General features: G+C 43.2%; 1 protein-coding gene across 3 annotated transcripts in view; it reads right to left on the minus strand.

The window, feature by feature from the left end:
- The window catches only part of GMDS (GDP-mannose 4,6-dehydratase), a 637149-nt gene that overhangs the window by 131733 nt on the left and 486343 nt on the right, over positions 1–19073 (minus strand). For all 3 annotated transcript variants that reach the window (XM_003896946.3, XM_021936583.2, XM_009204344.4), the window contains exon 8: positions 1705–1823. In XM_003896946.3, coding sequence (XP_003896995.1) covers positions 1705–1823 — 119 coding nt within the window. The remainder of the gene's footprint in view (positions 1–1704; positions 1824–19073) is intronic.

Genomic DNA, 19073 nt, shown 5'->3' on the forward strand with positions numbered 1-19073 from the left:
TTCTTATTTTTGTTTTCAAAATTTTAATTGACACATTATAATTACGCATATTTATGGGGTACATTTTGATATTCTGATACATGTATATGTTGTATAATGATCCAGTCAGGGTAGTTAGTGTATCTATCAGCTCATGCACATGTTTCTTTCTGGTGACAACATTAAAAATTCTCTCTTCTAGCTACTTTGACATATACAATAGGTATTGTTAACCTTAGTCACCCTACTGTACAACAGAATACCAGAACTTACTTCTCCTATCTTATAGTTACTTTGTACCCATTTGCTACCCTCTCCTCAGCCTCTTTCCACCCCTCCCTGACTCAGTTTTTGGTAAGCACTGTTCTACTCTCTGTTTCCCTATCATCTTTCTTTAGATTTCACAGGAGTGATATCTAAAGTATTGTCATTTTGTGTCTGGCTTATTTCACTTAACACGATGTCCTCTAGATTCATCCATGTTGTCACAAATGACAGGATTTTGGCTGGGCGTGGTGGCTCACGCCTGTAATCCTAGCACTTTGGGAGGCCAAGGCAGGCGGATCACCTGAGGTCAGGAGTTCAAGACTAGCCTGGTCATCGTGGTGAAACCCCATCCCTACTAAGAATACAAAAATTAGCTGGGCATAGTGGCACATTCCCGTAATCCCAGCTACTTGGGAGGCAGAGGTTGCAGTGAGCCAAGATCGTACCACTGCACTCTAGCCTGAGCAACAGAGCAAGACTCTGTCTCCAAAAAAAAAAACAAACAAAAAAAGAAGGTGCTGGCCGGGCGCGGTGGCTCAAGCCTGTAATCCCAGCACTTTGGGAGGCCGAGACGGGCGGATCACGAGGTCAGGAGATCGAGACCATCCTGGCTAACACGGTGAAACCCCCGCCTCTACTAAAAATACCTAAAACTCCCAAGCCACAGGTGGCGGGCGCCTGTAGTCCCAGCTACTGGGAGGCTGAGGCAGGAGAACATGGAACTCCAGGAGAAGGAGCTTGCAGTGAGCAGAGATTCAAGCCACTGCACTCCAGCCTGGCGCATAGAGCAAGACTGGCCTTAAAAAAAAAAAAAAAAAAAAACAAACAAAAAAAGAAGGTGCTTATATTGCTATAAAAAATTTCAAACTTAAAAAACAAAAATAAAATAATATTTACAAATAAATGAAATTTAACATCTTTTTTCCCCCCCCCCCCGAGACAGAGTCTTGCTCTGTCACCCAGGCTGGAGTGCAATGGCACAATCTCAGCTCACTGCAACCTCTGCCTCCCGGGTTCAAGCAATTCTCCTGCCTCAGCCTCCTGAGTAGCTGGAATAACAGGTGCATACGACCGGCTAATTTTTGTATTTTTAGTAGAGACAGGGTTTCACCATGTTGGTCAGGCTGGTCTTGAACTCCTGACCTCATGATCTTCCCACCTCGGCTTCCCAAAGTGCTGGGATTACAGGCATGAACCACCATGCGTGGCCAAAAACATCTTAAAAGAAAGATGAAAGAAATTTGGAAAAACTTGATTTAGATGCTGACCAACGTTTGACAAATAACACAAGTAGGGTTGGATGCAGAGCAGAGCAAAGGCCCCGCTCCCCACTGAAACTTTCTGTATTGCTCTTCAGGAGACTGAAGGGGGAAGATGACAGCTGGAACAGAGGCTTCAGCAAGCTCAGGTGCATACCTGCCAGAGAGCTAGAAGTAGTCATTTATCAGGTATACTTACACAATGGTTTTTCCAATGTGCATGAATGATTTCTCGACAAATTCCCGGACACTATGGACCTCCCCAGTAGCTATGACGAAGTCCTCCGGCTCATCATTCTGCAACATCAGCCACATAGCCTAGAGGGAAACAGAGGCAAGTTCATTCTGGAGTCACACTAAGTGGCCACACAGTTTTCCAGCGCACATAATCAGATAAGGACATGGACAGCTGGAACATGAGCATGAATTTCATACCACATTCTAACCACAACAGCAATGGCTCCCAACTTTTACTGAGCATCAGAATAATATGAGGAACATTTTGGTGTAGATGCCAGGGCTGCAGCCACAGCAGGGTGGGCTCAGAGGCCTGGAGATTGTTTCTCAGAATCTGTATCCTTAACATCACAGGTGATTCTCATGTTGCAGGTCCTCAGACCACAACGTAGAGGAATGTGATGTGAAGCAGTGTGTATAGCAAATAACCTTTTTATAGTATTATTTACAAAAAGAACAGTTCTTTTTTTTTTTTTGAGACGGAGTCTCCCTCTGTTGTCCAAGCTGGAGTGCAGTGGTGCTATCTCAGCTCACTGCAAGCTCCGCCTTCCGGGTTCACGCCATTCTCCTGCCTCAGCCTCCTGAGTAGCTGGGACTACAGGCACCCACCACCACGCCCAGGTAATTTTCTGTATTTTTAGTAAAGACGGTGTTTCACCATGTTAGCCAGGATGGTCTTGATCTCCTGACCTTGTGATCCGTCTGCCTCGGCCTCCCAAAGTGCTGGGATTACAGGCGTGAGCCACTGCGCCTGGCCAAAAAGAACAGTTCTAAAAGCACTAATTTTTCTTCATATCATAGATAGCAGGCAAGGACAAAACCATTTAAAGACAGATGTTTGTCTTCAAAAGTAGAACCTAACTTTTGAATAATAAAGTTGAGAATGTACTAGTCACAAAACAAAATAAGTGCAAACCATTAACGGAAAAACCACCACGTAATGGAGAGTACTACCATTATTAAAAAGTTGTCTGAGAGGCAATGAAAACATTTATGCCAGAGTTAATGGGTTCATAAGGCAGCATTTCAAGGCCAGGTGCTCAACTTCCATATCAAAATGGATGTCTATACAGGTACACTTTCTCAGTAGGAGTCAGGAGTCTGGTGGGTGAAAATGCCCCTGCATATCTAAGATACAGACTGGTGGCACCAGCATAGCCCAGCTCCCCTTGGTTAGCTTTTATCAACAGCAGATAGACCCGGAGTTCCTGTACCTTGCAATTACACCTTAAAGATTTTTTTTTAAACACAGATAAAAGATGCAGTTTAAAAAAAAATTAAGCGTAGCAAGAATCCAACAGGAATACGTCTCTTCAAAAAAGGTTGAAACAAAAAAGAAAAAAAAAATCGATCTCTATTTTTTCATCACTTCCACCCAATTCTCAAAATAAACTAGGTAAAAAGAATAAGGACTTAATTATAACACAGCCTCCAATGATACGTGCATTGAACTCTTGTTCTAGCATTTAAACAAAACTGTTTTGGTTTGTGTCTCCCTAAGTCGTTCCTTGATAAGCTGAAAACATGAAGTTGTTAAAATCAATGAGTCAGCCTATTTTCTCTTAGAAAATGCCACCAAAAAAGTTTAATTTCCTTTTTATTCATTTGAATTTGTGGAAACCTTCTAAAAAATAAAATTAAAAATAATTTCTCCTTTACCTGAAGTTATTTCCTGTGTATGTTTTTGTATTTTTGGTCTATTACAAGATTGTTTTAAATCATATAGAAGATAAGATTTTGGGCTATTTTACATGCCTTGGAGATGTGGCATGCTGGTTGGTACAATGGTAATGCTTTCAAGTCAGTGATATTCTATAAAGTAACTGACAGATGAAATTATCTTGGCGAGAAGACATTTTTGTTCACATTAATGAAATACCTGCAATTTCATTTTGCCTTAAGAAATCATGGTTGGTGAACTTAGCCACAACACTTTTTAAATGTTATACTAACACCACTACTACTACCAATAAAGCAGGAGCTTTTAAAAGGCATGAAATACAAGTTGTTCACTGTTGTGGGATAGTCCATGCAAGCAGATGGAGTCTACAATGGCTTGGTAGCTCCCTGAACGCTGTTAAACACTGGGGGCTGAGGAGAGCAATGGGGTCTGAAATGCAGCCCAGGCGCAGCACCGTCTGTCAAGGGGTTCCCCACGGTGTCGTTTTGAAAGGGGCACCAAGGCCTGTGTGCCTGAGCAGACGCCTAGTGAGCCTGCGCCTGCAAGTGAAATTCCTGCGGCCTGGAACGCCCTGGAACGCCCTGGAACGCTCTGTCTCCTCGTCTGTCTGGGAACGCCGACCCCTCTCCAGGTCCTGGACCAGGGTCCCAAGTCTGGCCATTGGCATGAATTCCAGTGCACACAGTGTGGCGGCTTCCCTGGGATCGGGCCTGCCCTTTGGCCCCCTTCCCAACTGAGCTGCGCCTCCCACTTCACCCAAGTGGGCGCACGAGCGTACCCGTGGACACACACACAGGCACACGTGCACACACAACACACACAGAAACTTAGTTTGACGTTTGCCAAAATACCTTCAGAATTTTTAGGAAAAATTAAATTATGCTTATGGCTAGAATTTCTATCTGAACATTCTTCTGCGGGATTAGATGTAAGGGGGTAAATACACTTAAATGTGTTTGACTCAAATTTCCATTCTAAAAATAACATTTCAAATAGGTCTTTCAGGACCACTCAGCTTATTTTATTTCTTTAGAAAGTCCGCTGTGTTAGAGTGGTCTCGAAAAAGTCCTATTTTTAGTCATGTGAAAGAAGGCAAGGGCTTGCTAAAAATGTAAGGAGAAAATATGGCTGTTGGTTAACGGTAGATCACTTTAAACACCGGCCCGGGTCCCCTGGTGCTTGTTTTGTTCCCGGCAGGAATCTGGGGATCAGTCAGGGCCTCTCCTTTTACTAGAGCGAGAGCCAAGAATCTGCTCTTTTCTTCTCCATCAGACTATCTGTGGCCTTTGACCTATCAATTTCTAGGCATTTCCTCTAACGTTCATATTGTACCAGACTCCGGTCTGGGAATGAGAAGAGAAAGGATATACAACTGCAGATTTATTTGTTATTACTGAATAGTTTACTGGTTTCAACAGAGGGATAGAGCTTTGTTTAAATTTCCACTGAGCATAATTAATGGTTATTGACTGGTAAATGAAGAACAGGTGACACTCTGGATTAGAAGATAAACGATCCTGTGTTCTGGTGTGATAATGGGTTAGTAATTCACCACAAAGCCGAGGCTGAGTGCGTCCCGTTGTAATGCTAGATCATGTCCAGCAGACAAAGGCCCCTGTGTGAGGAGGACGCAGCCATCCGCCTCCTTATACAGCTGCACACGTTGATGTGCTCCATTTATTCTCTGATGGATGGCACAACTGAGGCAAAAGTTCACCCGTTCTCACCTTCCTGTTCACATGCTGGACCACATGACCCATGACATGGCCAGGCCACACTCTGTGAGCAAATCGCCACCCAGCTCTGGCTTCTGACTAGAGAAACAGCGTTGAGGTTACATGGTTTAGAGGTCAGTCTTCTCTCTCTGTCTCTCAAGGAATGAAGAAGGAAAAAGACAGTCTGCCTGCATTCCTCTGGTGTCCTTTGAGGATGTGACTGACTTGTCCACTTCCTCAAACACTTATTTACTTTCAGTCCTGACCTGATTACCAGTGCACATGAAAAAAGTCTCCTTTTTAATCCATCTCACGGAGAGGAAAGCAAATCAGTTCAGGAATGTGCCAGGGCCTCAGATTCTTTAACATAAAAATGTCCCTTAATTGCCAAAAAACAGTGCAGTTTTCAAATCATGTCTTGCATTCATTGTGCTTTTAAGCAAATGAAGTTTAAGGGAAATCTGACTCCATACCATTGACTTTTGATGGCCAAGTCAAGACGGGTATAAATATTACTTAAATTTGGACATGTACTATTTTATAACTATATAGTCTATCTGTTCTACAAATCCAATTTGGAGAAGTCAAAATAAAACTTTAATTTTATTATTTATTTATTTATTTAGACAGAATCTCGCTCTGTCGCCCAGGCAGGAGTGCAGTGGCACAATTTCGGCTCACTGCAACCTCCGCCTCCAGGGTTCAAGCAGTTCTCCTGCCTCAGCCTCCCGAGTAGCTGGGATTACAGGTGCGCACCACCACACCTGGCTAATTTTTGTACTTTTAGTAGAGACGGGGTTTAGCCATGTTGGTCAGGCTGGTCTTGAACTCCTGATCTTGTGATCTGCCAGCCTCGGCCTCCCAAAGTGCTGGGATTACAGGCGTGAACCACCGCTCCCGGCCTATAAAACTTTAATTGTAAAATGTCAAATAAAAATACCCCTCTCTCCCAGTCTCCCATTTGGTAATTTGAGGGGTGGATGCGGAAGTGGTTTGGGAGGCTCAGGAAGGCCGCTCCTCTCGGGAAGCTGCCGGCTCCAGTGGCTGTTCAGAGCTGGGCCAATGAAGGAGAACACTCCAAGTGCGTCACCACAGCCGACTGACTACACCTGATTCCATGCATGCCTTCTGTGGTGGGATGTGTGTTTGTCTTAAAAATTTGGATTCTACAATTGCTTCCACCTCGACATTAACCTCCAGTTCAGTATCCAAGACACAAACATTTATTAACTGAGCTGGCATCCATGAATAACAAGATTTGTTAATGAAGGTTATGTTTAACTATGTCTATGTGACTGCTATTTTTCACCCTGGTGCTTTTGTGCTTTACGTGCTACTGTCACAAAAATCTTAAAACCACACACACACACACACACACGCATGCACACAGACACACACAATTATGTATGTATACGCATTTCAGGGGAGAACATGTATGAAATAACTTTAATAAAAATCATGGAAATTTGAACAAATGGAAATTAAATTTCCAGAGAAAGGATGCCCAGTGTGAACCCAGTCATATGCATTTCATCTCTAAACATTTAGTAGCTGTTTTCATGATGGCAGCCTGGTATTTAGTTTGAGTCAGGACCTCCAGTAGTTTTGTGGTCAGTCAGGCCTTATTCTTTGTGGAATCCACATCGGTAGGTCTTAGGTCTTTGGGTTAGTTTTAATTAATAAAACTATACTAATAAAAACAAACAGTGTAAAACCAAAGTCTGGCCTTATGGCTATCTCTATGTCTATTTTCTTCCTGGGCCAAAACGCTGTGTCACATGGATTCCTTAGATTAAGGGACTTCTAGACATTTTAAAGACATGATGTTACTGAACAGAAAAAAAAAAAATTAATTAATAAAAGGACCAAAAATAAAAGAACACAACCCAGAAAGCCATATAGCTCTTGCTTTTTTCTTTGCTAACATATCATTCTATATCGACACCATATGTACTGAAAGAAAGAGGCAATGTCAAACTTCGTTTTGCCCTCTATCTTTTAACTCTAGCCAGGAATACACAGCTACAAACTTCATGTTGGGGTTAATGTTTCTCTTCCCTAGAAACAATATAAAATCGAACAGCTCCTAGTCTTGTGTTTATAATTCTGAATCAGTTTTCCAGGATATTATCTGTTCTTTCAATTTGCAGATTCTAGTTATGTATTTATTTCTTCTATTTATCTTTGAATATATCTTATTTCTTCTATTCCATTTCTTTTTCATGCACACCAATTATGCATATGTTATATCTCTTTCGTTCTATCTTTTACATCTATCACCTCCGAGCTAATGATGTTTGGGTTTTGTTTCATATTCATTTATATGATTTCCTCCAGCCTGCTCACCTGATTGTTTTAGTAAAATTTACTTTATATTTTGTTGCTAATATGGTTTCAATTTCTGTAAGGGTTTTTTTCTCTTTCATAGTTTTCCTGTTTACTGCCAGCTTGCTTTTTATCTTTCTGTGACTTTATTTAAGCTAGGAGACAGACACCTTTTTTCTTACAAAGCCAGACAGTACGTATTTTAGGTTTGTGGACCATATTGTCTCTGTTTCTCTGCTGTTGTAGCACAAAACAGCAACGGACAAAATGGCATCAAGTGGGTATGACTGTGTTCTAATAAAACAGTTACAAGGCCCATGGACTATAATTTGCCCACCTTTGCTTTCAGCAAACTTAACAAAAATATGTTGCCTGTGATTTCTTTGATTCTACAGAGAACAGTTACCCAAGCTCCAGCTGCTTATCATTTTGAATGACACCCCTTATGATATGCACCACGCATCTGTTTTGCTTATGTTCCTTTTCTTCTTCTTGCAATCCTTTCCCCACTCACACTCAAGCGTAGATTCTGGGGTAGTGCCTTTCTACTTATTATTATACTCGAACGAGGCTGGCTGTTTGCTGAAGAATCTTGGGAGGGGGAACAGGAAAGTACACGGAGGACAGCCTGCAGCTTTAATTCAGGCTTCTCTCAAAGCCCTCCCACCAACTTCATTGCATGCTTTGCCCCAGGACATGGCTGCCACAATTTCTCAAGATTTTGCTGGTTAGTGTGATTAGTGGAAAGGAGCACATGAATTGTAGGGCTGCCCTAGCGCTATCTGGCGATGTTTGCTTTCACTCTGCCTTCACCCCAGATCACAATCTGCAGTGTTCCTTGGCTAGGAGGCTAGGAGGCTATGCCATGACAATAAAATTGGCTTCTGGCTAGATGTGGTGGCTCACACCTGCAATCTTAGCACTTTGGAAGGCTGAGGCAGGCAGATATCTTGAGGTGAGGAGTTTAAGACCAGCCTGGCCAACATGGCAAAACTCCGTCTCTACTAAAAATACAAAACTTAGCTGGGCATGTTGGGGGTGGGGGGCACCTGTAATCCCGGCCACCTCGGAGGCTGAAGCACAAGAATCACTCGAACCCCAGAGGTGGAGGTGGCAGTGAGCTGAGATCGTGCCACTGCACTCCAGCATGGGCGACAGAGACTTTATCTCAAAAAAAAAAAAAAAAAAATTAAACATTAAAAAAAAGAAATTGTCTTTTCCTTCAGCAACACCTTCTTGCCATTGTGTAGTGTACAAGTGGGTATCTATGAGGATATTTTCCACTTCTTTCTAATAGGTAATATTATTTTATGGGTTTTTTAGGACTGAAATTATTTTGCGCAAAATTCATAGCCTGTGTGTATAGTTCCAAACATCTGCTCTAAATTTTCTTCAAATTTCATGGTATCTGTCTCAAATACTTTTTCATTTCTTTGTAGACAGGGTCTTACCATGTCACCCAGGCTGTAGTGCCGTGGCATGATCGTAGCTCACTGCAGCCGTGAACTCCTGGACTCAAGTGATCCTCCAGCTTCAGCCTTCCAAGTAGCTGGCACTACAGGCATGCACCACCACACTTGGCTGATGTTTTTTATTTTTAATATACAAAAATAGTAAAAATGTATGTATGGGCTACATTGCTCCTGGCCTCAAGAAATCTTCCTGCCTTGGCCTCGCAAAGTGCTGGGACGAAAGGAGTGAGCCGCCAGCCTCAAGTTATTGATACCTCACATTTCAAGTTGTGTCCAATTTCACTGTTATAATGAAGAAGTAGTTTTCTCTTAGCTTTATTTTATTATTTTTCTTGATTTCAGAGGGTTTCAAAAAAAGGAGTGTTGAATGAAAATGCCCTTATATTCAGCCATTTAAAAATGTATTTCTTGAAGATGGCTGAATAGGAACAGCTCCGGTCTGGAGTTCCCAGCGAGATCAATGCAGAAAGCAGGTGATTTCTACATTTCCAACTGAGGTACCTGGCTCATCTCATTGGGACTGGTTAGACAGTGGGTGCAGCCCATAGAGGGTGAGCCGAAGCAGGGTAGGGTGTTCTCTCATCTGGGAAGCACAAGGGGTTGGGGAACTCTATCTCCTAGCCAAGGGAAGCTTTGAGGGACTGTGCCATGGGGAACAGTGGATTCTGGCCCAGATACTATGCTTTTCCCACGGTCTTTGCAACCCACAGACCAGGAGATTCCTTTGGGTGCCTATACCACCAGGGCCCTGGGTTTCAAGCAAAAAACTGGGCAGACACTGAGCTAGCTGCAGGAGTTTTTTTTTTTCCATGCCCTAGTGGCACCTGGAACACCAGTGAACAAGAACCGTTTACTCCCCTGGAAAGAGGGCTGAAGCCAGGGAGCCAAGTGGTCTAGCTCAGCGGATCCCACCCCCACAGTGCGCAGCAAGCTAAGATCTACTGGCTCGAAATTCTGGCTGCCAGCACAGCAGTATGAAGTCGACCTGGGACACCGGACCTTGGTAGGGGAAGGGGCCTTGCCATTACTGAGGCTTGAGTAGGCGGTTTTCCCCTCACTGCGTAAACAAAGCCACCAGGAAGTTTGAATGGCTGCTGTGGCCAGACTGCCTCGCTAGATTCCTCCTCTCTGGGCAGAGCATTTCTGAAAGAAAGGCAGCAATCCTAGTCAGGAGCTTATAGATAAAACTCCCATCTCCCTGGGACAGAGCACCTGGGGAAAGGGGTGACTGCGGGCGCTGTTTCAGTAGACTTAAAACGTTCCTGCCTGCTGGCTCTGAAGAGAGCAGTGGATCTGCCAGCACAGCGCTCGAGCTCTGCTAAGGGACAGACTGCCTCCTCAAGTGGGTCCCTGACCCCTGTGCCTCCTGACTGGGAGACACCTCCCAGCAGGGGTGGACAGACACCTCACACAGGAGAGCTCCGGCTGGCATCTGGCAGGTGCCCCTCTGGGATGAAGCTCCTAGAGGAAGGAACAGGCAGCAATCTTTGCTGTTCTGCAGCCTCCGCTGGTGATACCAAAACAAACGGGGTCTGGAGTGGACCTCCAGCAAACTCCAGCAGACCTGCAGCAGAGGGGCCTGTTTTTTCATTTGTTTATTTATTTGAGATGGAGTCTTGCTCTGTTGCCAGGATGGAGTGCAATGGCGCGATCTCAGCTCACTGCAACCTCCGCCTCCCAGGTTTAAGCAATTCTCCTGCCTCAGACTCCCGAGTAGTTGGGATTAAGGTGCACGCCACCACACACAGCTAATTTTTGTATTTTTAGTACAGATGGGGTTTCACCATATTGGCCAGGATGGTCTTGATCTCCTAACTTCGTGATCCACCTGCCTTGGCCTCCCAAAGTGTTGGGATTATAGGCGTGACCACCCGCGCCCAGTAGGGACTGACTGTTAGAAGGAAAACTAACAGAAAGGAGTAGCATCAACACCAACAAAAAGGATGTCCACACAAAAACTCCACCCAAAGGTCACCAACATCAAAGATCAAAGATAGATAACCCCATGAAGATGAAGAAAAACCAGTGCAAAAAGGCTGAAAATTCCAAAAACCAGAGCGCCTCTTCTCCTCCAAAGGATCACAACTCCTCGCCAGCAAGGGAACAAACCTGGATGGAGAATGAGTTTGACAAATTGACAGAAGTAGGTTTCAGAAGGCAGGTAATAAACTCTTCCGAGCTAAAGGAGCGTGCTCTAACCCAATGCAACGAAGCTAAGAACCTTGAGAAAATATTAGATGAACTGCTAACTGGAATAGCCAGTTTAGAGAAGAACATAAATGACCTGATGGAGCTGAAAAACACAGCATGAGAACTTTGTGAAGCATATGCAAGTATCAATAGCCGAATCAATCAAGTGGAAAAAAGGGTATAAGAGATTGAAGATCAACTTAATGAAATACAGTGTGAAGACAAGATTAGAGAAAAAGAATGAAAAGGAACGAACAAAGCCTTTAAGAAATATGGGACTATGTGAAAAGACCAAACCTACCTTTGATTGGTGTACCTGAAAGTGACAGGGAGAACGGAACAAGTTGGAAAACACTCTCCAGGATATCATCCAGGAGAACTTCCCCAATCTAGCAAGACAGGCGAACATTCAAATTCAGGAAATAAAGAGAACACCACAAAGATTCTCCTCAAGAAGAGCAACCCCAAGACACATAATCGTCAGATTCACCAAGGTTGAAATGAAGGAAAGCATGTTAAGGGCAGCCAGAGAGAAAGATCGGGTTACCCACAAAGGGAAGTCCATCAGACTAACAGTGGATCTCTTGGCAGAAACCCTACAAGCCAGAAGAGAGTGGGGGCCAATATTCAACATTCTTAAAGAAAAGAATTTCCAACTCAGAATTCCATATCCAGCCAAACTAAGCTTCAAAAGTGAAGGAGAAATGAAATCCTTTACAGACAAACAAATGCTGAGAGATTTTGTCACCACCTGGCCTGCCTTACAAGAGCTCCTGAAGGAACACTAAATATAGAAAGGAAAAACTGGTACCATTCACTGCAAAAACATGCCAAATTGTAAACACTATCAACATTGTGAAGAAACTGCATCAACGAATGGCCAAAATAACCAGCTAGCATCATAATTACAGGATTAAATTTACACATAACAATAGTAACCTTAATTGTAAATGGGCTTAATGCCCCAATTAAAACTCACAGACTGGCAAATTGGATAAAGAGTCAGACCCATAGGTGTGCTGTATTCAGGAGACCCATCTCATGTGCAAAGACACACATGGGCTCAAAATAAAGGGATGGAGGAATATTTACGAAGCAAATGGAAAGCAAAAAAGAAAAAAAAAAGGCAGGGATTGCAACCCTAGTCTCTGATAAAACAGATTTTAAACCAACAAAGATCTAAAAAGACAAAGAAGGGCATTACATAATGGTAAAGGGATCAATGCAACAAGAAGAGCTAATTGTCCTAAATATATATGCACCCAATACAGGAGCACCCAGATTCATAAAGCAAGTTCTTAGAGACCTACAAAGAGACTTAGACTCCCACACAATAATAGTGGGAGACTTAACACCCCACTGTCAATATTAGATCATCGAGACAGAAAATTTACAAGGATATTCAGGACTTGAACTTAGCTCTGGACCAAGCAGATCTAATAGACAGCTACAGAACTCTCCACCGCAAATCAAGAGAATATAATTTATTCTCAGGACCACACTGCACTTATTCTAAAACTGACCACATAATTGGAAGTAAACACTCCTCAGCAAATGCAAAAGAACGGAAGTATAACAAACAGTCTCTCAGACCACAGTGCAATCAAATTAGAACTCAGGATTAAGAAACTCACTTAAAACCGCATAAATACATGGAAACTGAACAACCTGCTCCTGAATAAGGACTACTGGGTAAATAACAAAATTAGGGCAGAACTCAGTAAGTTATTTGAAACCAATAAGAACAAAGATACAACGTACCAGAATCTCTGGGACACACCTAAAGCAGTGTTTAGAGGACAATTTATAGCACTAAATGCCCACAGGAGAAAGCAGAAAAGATCTAAAATCAACACCCTAACATCACAATTAAAAGCACTAGAGAAGTAACAGCAAACAAATTCAAAAGCAAGGAGAAGACAAGAACTAACTAAGATTAGAGCAGAACTGAAGGAGATTAGAGACATGAAAAACCCTTCAAAAAAATCAATGAATGTAGGAGCTGGTTTTTTGAAAAGATTAACAAAATAAGTAGACTGCTAGTCAGAATAATAAAGAAGGAAAGAGAGAAGAATCAAATAGACACAAAATAAAATGATAAAGGGGACATCACCACTGATCCCACAGAAATACAAACTACCATCAGAGAATACTATAAACACCTCTATGCAAATAAACTAGAAAATCTAGAAGAAATGGAAAAATTCCTGGACACATACAGCCTCCCAAGACTAAGCCAGGAAGAAGTCAAATCCCTGAACAGACCAATAACAAATTCTGAAATTGAGGCAGTAATTAATAGCCTACCAACCAAAAACAGCCCAGGACCAGATGAGTTCACAGCTGAATTCTACTAGAGGTACAAAGAGGAGCTGGTGCCATTCTTCTGAAACAATTTCAAGCAATAGAAAAAGAGGGAATCCTCCCTAAGTCATTTTATGAGGCCAGCATCATCCTGATACCAAAACTTGGCTGAGATACAACACGAAAAGAAAATTTTAGGCCAATGAGCAAAAGCTGGAAGCATTCCCTTTGAAAACTGGCACAAGACAAGGATGCCCTCTCTCACCACTTCTATTCAACATAGTGTTGGAAGCTCTGGCCAGGGCAATCAGGCAAGAGAAAGAAATAAAGAGTATTCGAATAGGAAGAGAGTAAGTAAAATTGTCTCTGTCTGCAGATGACATGATTGTATATTTAGAAAACCCTATCGTCTCAGCCCAAAATCTCCTTAAGCTGATAAGCAACTTCGCAAAGTCTCAGGATACAAAATCAATATGCAAAAATCACAAGCATTCCTATACACCAATAATAGACAAACAGTCAAATCATGAGTGAACTCCCCATTCACAATTGCTACTAAGAGAATAAAATACTTAGGACTACAACTTACAAGAGATGTGTGGGACCTCTTCAAGGAGAACTACAAACCACTGCTCAAGGAAATAAGAGAGGACACAAAGAAATGGAAAAACTTTCCATGATCATGGATAGGAAGAATCAGTATCGTGAAAATGGCCATACTGCCCAAGGTAATCTGTAGATTCAACGCTATCCCCATCAAGCTGCCATTGACTTTCTTCATAGAATTAGAAAAAACTACTTTAAATTTCATATGGAACCAAAAAAGAGCCCGTATAGCCAAGACAATCCTCAGTAAAAAGAACAGAGCTGGAGGCATCACACTACCTGACTTCAAACTATACTGCAAGACCACCGTACCCAAAATAGCATGGTACTAGTACCAAAACAAATATATAGACCAATGGAACAGAACAGAGGCCTCAGAATTAACACCACACATCTACAGCTGTCTGATCTTTGACAACCTGACAAAAACAAGCAATGGGGAAAGGGTTCCCTATTTTTAACAAATGGTGTTGAAAAACTGGCTAGCCATACGCAGAAAACTGAAACTGGACCCCTTTCTTATGCCTTATACAAAAGTTAACTCAAGACGGATTAAAGACTTAAGTGAGCCCTAAAATAATAAAAAACCTAGAAGAAAACCTAGGCAATACCATTCAGGACATAGGCATGGGCAAAGACTTCATGACTCAAACACCAAAAACAACGGAAGTAAAAGCCATAATTGACAAATGGGTTCTCATTAAACTAAAGAGTTTCTGCACAGCAAAAGAAACTATCATCAGAGTAAAGAGACAACCTACAGGATGGGAGAAAAATTTTGTCATCTATCCATCTGACAAAGGGCTAATATCCAGAATCTATAAGGAACTTAAACAAATGTACAAGAAAACAACAACTCCATCAAAAACTGGGTGAAGGATATGAACAGACACTTCTCAAAAGAGGACATTTATGTGGCCAACAAACATGAAAAAAAGCTCATCATCACTGGTCTTTAGAGAAATGCAAATAAGAACCACAATGAGATACCATCTCACGCCAGTTAGAATGATGATCATTAAAAAGTCAGGAAACAAAAGATGCTGGAGAGGATGTGGAGAAATAGGAATGCTTTTACACTGGTGGTGGGAGTGTAAATTAGTTCAACAATTGTGGAAGACAGTGTGGCAATTCCTCAAAGATCTGGAACCAGAAATACCATTTGACCCAGCCATCCCATTACTGGGTACATACCCAAAGGATTATAAATCATTCTATTATAAAGACACACGACCATGAATGTTTATTACAGCACTATTCACAATAGCAAAGACTTGGAACCAACCCAAATGCCCATCAGTTATAGACTGCATAAAGAAAATGTGGCACATACACACCATGGAATACTACACACCCTAAAAAAGGATGAGTTCATACCCTTTGCAGGAAAATGAATGAAGCTGGAAACCATCATTCTCAGCAAACTAACACAAGAATAGAAAACCAAACACCACATTTTCTCACTCATAAGTGGGAGCTGAATGATGAGAACACATGGACACAGGGAGGGGAACGTCACACACCGGGACCTGTCGGTGGTGGGGGGCTAGGGGAGGGAGAGCATTAGGAGAAATACTTAATGTAGATGACGGGCTGCTGGGTGCAGCAAACCACCCTGGCACATGTATACCTATGAAACAAACCTGCACGTTCTGCACATGTATCTCAGAACTTAAAGGATAATTTAAAAAAAAATTGTTTCTCCATATATCCATTTTTAAAGCATGACATCTGAAAAGATAAGCACCAAACCTGTATAACTTGCTGGATACAGTGTGCAGCATAATACATTCTGAATGAGCACATAAAGAATTACCATAAACAACATATACCCCAATTATGTGACCATGTAAATAATGTATGAAAGAACCTTAATGAAAAATACACATATAAATAAAGGCTGTTTCACTGTCTGCTGATGCTTAACAAGCCATCCCAAAGCTTCATGGCTGCAGCTTTTTGTTCTTTTTTTTTTTTTCCCTGAGATGGAGTTTCGCTTTTGTCTCCCTGGCTGGAGTACAGTGGCGCGATCTCGGCTCACTGCAACCTCCGCCTCCCGGGTTCAAGCGATTCTCCTGCCTCAGCCTCCTGAGTAGCTGGAATTACAGGCACCCACCACCACGCCCAGCTAATTTTTGAATTTTTTTTTTTTTTTAGTGGAGAGAGGCTTTCACCATGTTGGTCAGGCTGGTCTTGAACTCCTGACCTCAGGTGATCCGCCTGCCTCGGCCTCCCAAGGTGCTGGGATTAGAGGCATGAGCCACCATGCCCAGCTGGCTGCAGCCTTTTGATTGTTTGCGATTCAGTGTGCAGGAACTCAAGAGGGTTCAGAGGACACAGTTTCTCTCTGCTCCCGGTGGTGATGGCCATGGGGGTCTGACTGGGGCAGTGGGGCCAGGATGGCCTCCCTCACAGGTCTGGTGCTGGGTGCTGGATGCACCCCAGTTCTCCTCCACGTGGGTCATTCTCCAGCTAAGCGTTCTAAGATAAGTGTTCTGTCGTTGTTCATTAGTCTAGTTGATGCTTCTTTACTTGGTGGCTGCTTCCAAGGTGGCAAAACAAAAGCGCAAAGCATCCTAAGGCCTTGGCCTGGAAGCTGTCCAGTTCACATCCTCCATACACACTGGCTACAGGATCAGCCCAAATTCACACAAAGGGGAAACAGACTCTCCCCTTACGGGAGGGGTGGTGGAGTCACACTGCAAAAGGGCATGCAGGATGGGAGGGGTTACTGTAGCCATCTCCAGAAAAAAATCTACCACAAAGGGCTACCCTGTGATAACTCTAATGTCAGCTGATTGTTTCAGCGCAGCAATGAAGTTATTATTCTTGTCTCTAATGTAAACATTGCTTCAGCCTGCAGTTTTTATGTCAGCTCCATCTATCTTTAACATTGTGCAGTGATAGGTTTAAATGAGGGCAACAGTAACTCGCACCACACACAACTGGGATATGGAAGCTCACTTTCAGGCCCCCCTGATCTAACGAATGCTCGGACTGGCCCTAACACCACTACGGTCGCAACGTATTTCCCAGAAGTGGCTGTTTCCTGGAGCGTGCCAAGCCGCCTACTTCAGCCAGGTGCTTCCAATTATCTTCTGTCACTCGGATACCTGGGTAAGCCACTCTAGAATTAGTTCCTGGTCCAGGAGGAACAACAGAAAAGCGCTGGGCATGCAGGAGGAAGTTTCTTCACACTCATGACCACCTGATCCTCCATCTTCATGCTCTTGGCTCCTGACTGTGCTACCTCAATCTATTCCTGGGAAGCCATTATGACCTTTCTACGACCTTATTCTTCAAGCTAGTCATCCTGACCACCTGATTCTGCCTCTTGGTCCAACTCTGACTTTGGGAATTTAACCTCTGAACTGATTCTACGCCCACTAGAATACCTAGAATAGGTCCTAAGATCATCACAGGTCTCTTGGTTCAAGTGTTGACAATCACTGTTACCAGCAAATATCAACTTATGGACGTCATAGTGCGTGCATTAAGGTGGGTGTAGACAGGGCTTGAAGGATTAGTCTAAAACAGCACTGCCCAATAGAAATATAATGTGAGCCACATGTAACAATAAAATTTTCTATCAGTTGCATTGAAAAAGTAAAAAGAAAAGGTGAAGCTACTTTTGATGTTTTATTTAATGGAATATATTCAGTATGTTACCACTTCAATACAAAATATGATTGAGATATTTCACATTCCTTTTCTATGTACCAAGACTTTGAAGTCTAGCCTGTCTTTTGTCCTCACAGGGCATCTCAATTCAGAAGAGGCACAATTTGAGTGCTCAACAGACACACAGGGCTGTGGCTACCACACTGGGCTGTGTGGGGCTACAGAGCAAGCCTTATGTTCAAGAGGGAGAGTGAACCTTGCTATGTGACACCCTACCCTAATCCTGTTTGCTCATCCTGCTAAGACACTCTGCCGGGGCTTCCTGGAGAAGGCCTCCTTATTTTCTTCATAGCACAACTAGAGGAACAATGGCCCCCCCTCCCTTCTTTGTCATTATCTCTACCTCCTGACTTCTTCAGTAGTGATTTCATCAGTGATGACAACTGGGAAAGAGTGAGTGTGTGAAAAGTAGCACAACTAGCTCCTGATGTACAGGCACTTGACATCTGCATGCCTGCCTGCCTCATCCATCCACAAATGGGCACTCACACCACACTCCCTCCCCAACTGGACTACCTGTGAGTAAACACCTGAGAAACACTTTGGAGTCTGGTGAAATGCAGTGCTGAAGAGGGGGTAGGTGTTCTCAGACATTCGTGTGCATGAGAATCATCTGCTAGGCTACAAGTGTGTACTGCAACCCTCTGGAAGATTAGAACGCAGGCTGCTGGCCCCTTGAGCCCCGGGGATTCAGACTCAATAGGCCTGGGTGGAGCTGGAGAATGTGCAAGTTGAAGCAGGGGGCTGCTGATCTGGGAAGCACGCTGAGAAACTCTGTGGCTGGAGCTCAGGCTGGGAATCAGAAACCCACATCTGAACTCCAGCCCCACTACTCTCTGGGTGACTTCTGGATTACAGGTGTGGGGGCTCACGCCTATAATCCCAGCACTTTGGGAAGCCGAGGCAGGCGGATCACCTGAGGTCAGGAGTTAGAGACCAGTCTTTTCTCAAATAATAATAAAAAAAAATAATAATGCCTACCTCAGGGGCTGTTTTATTTATTTATTATTATTTTTGACACAGAGTCTCACTGTGTCACCCAGGCTGGAGTGCAGTGACACGATCTCAGCTCACTGCAACCTCTGCCTCCCGGGTTCAAGTGATTCTCACGCCTCAGCCTCTAGAGGAGCTGGGACTACAGGTGTGCGCCACCACGCCCAGCTAATTTTTTCATCAGGATGATGACAGTGATGATTACACATCTTGAGGGAGTTACTGGTACCTGGGAGAATGTGTAGTTCATCTCCACAATCAAACTCTTGCACCCATAAATAGCATGGGGAAGGAAGACTAATAGGGTGGAGTGAATTAAATCCTGATTATGTTAGTCAAAGCCACAGAATTTAATAGCTGGAAG

This window comes from Papio anubis, chromosome 6 (assembly GCF_008728515.1).
Source record: "Papio anubis isolate 15944 chromosome 6, Panubis1.0, whole genome shotgun sequence".
Lineage (NCBI taxonomy): Eukaryota > Metazoa > Chordata > Mammalia > Primates > Cercopithecidae > Papio > Papio anubis.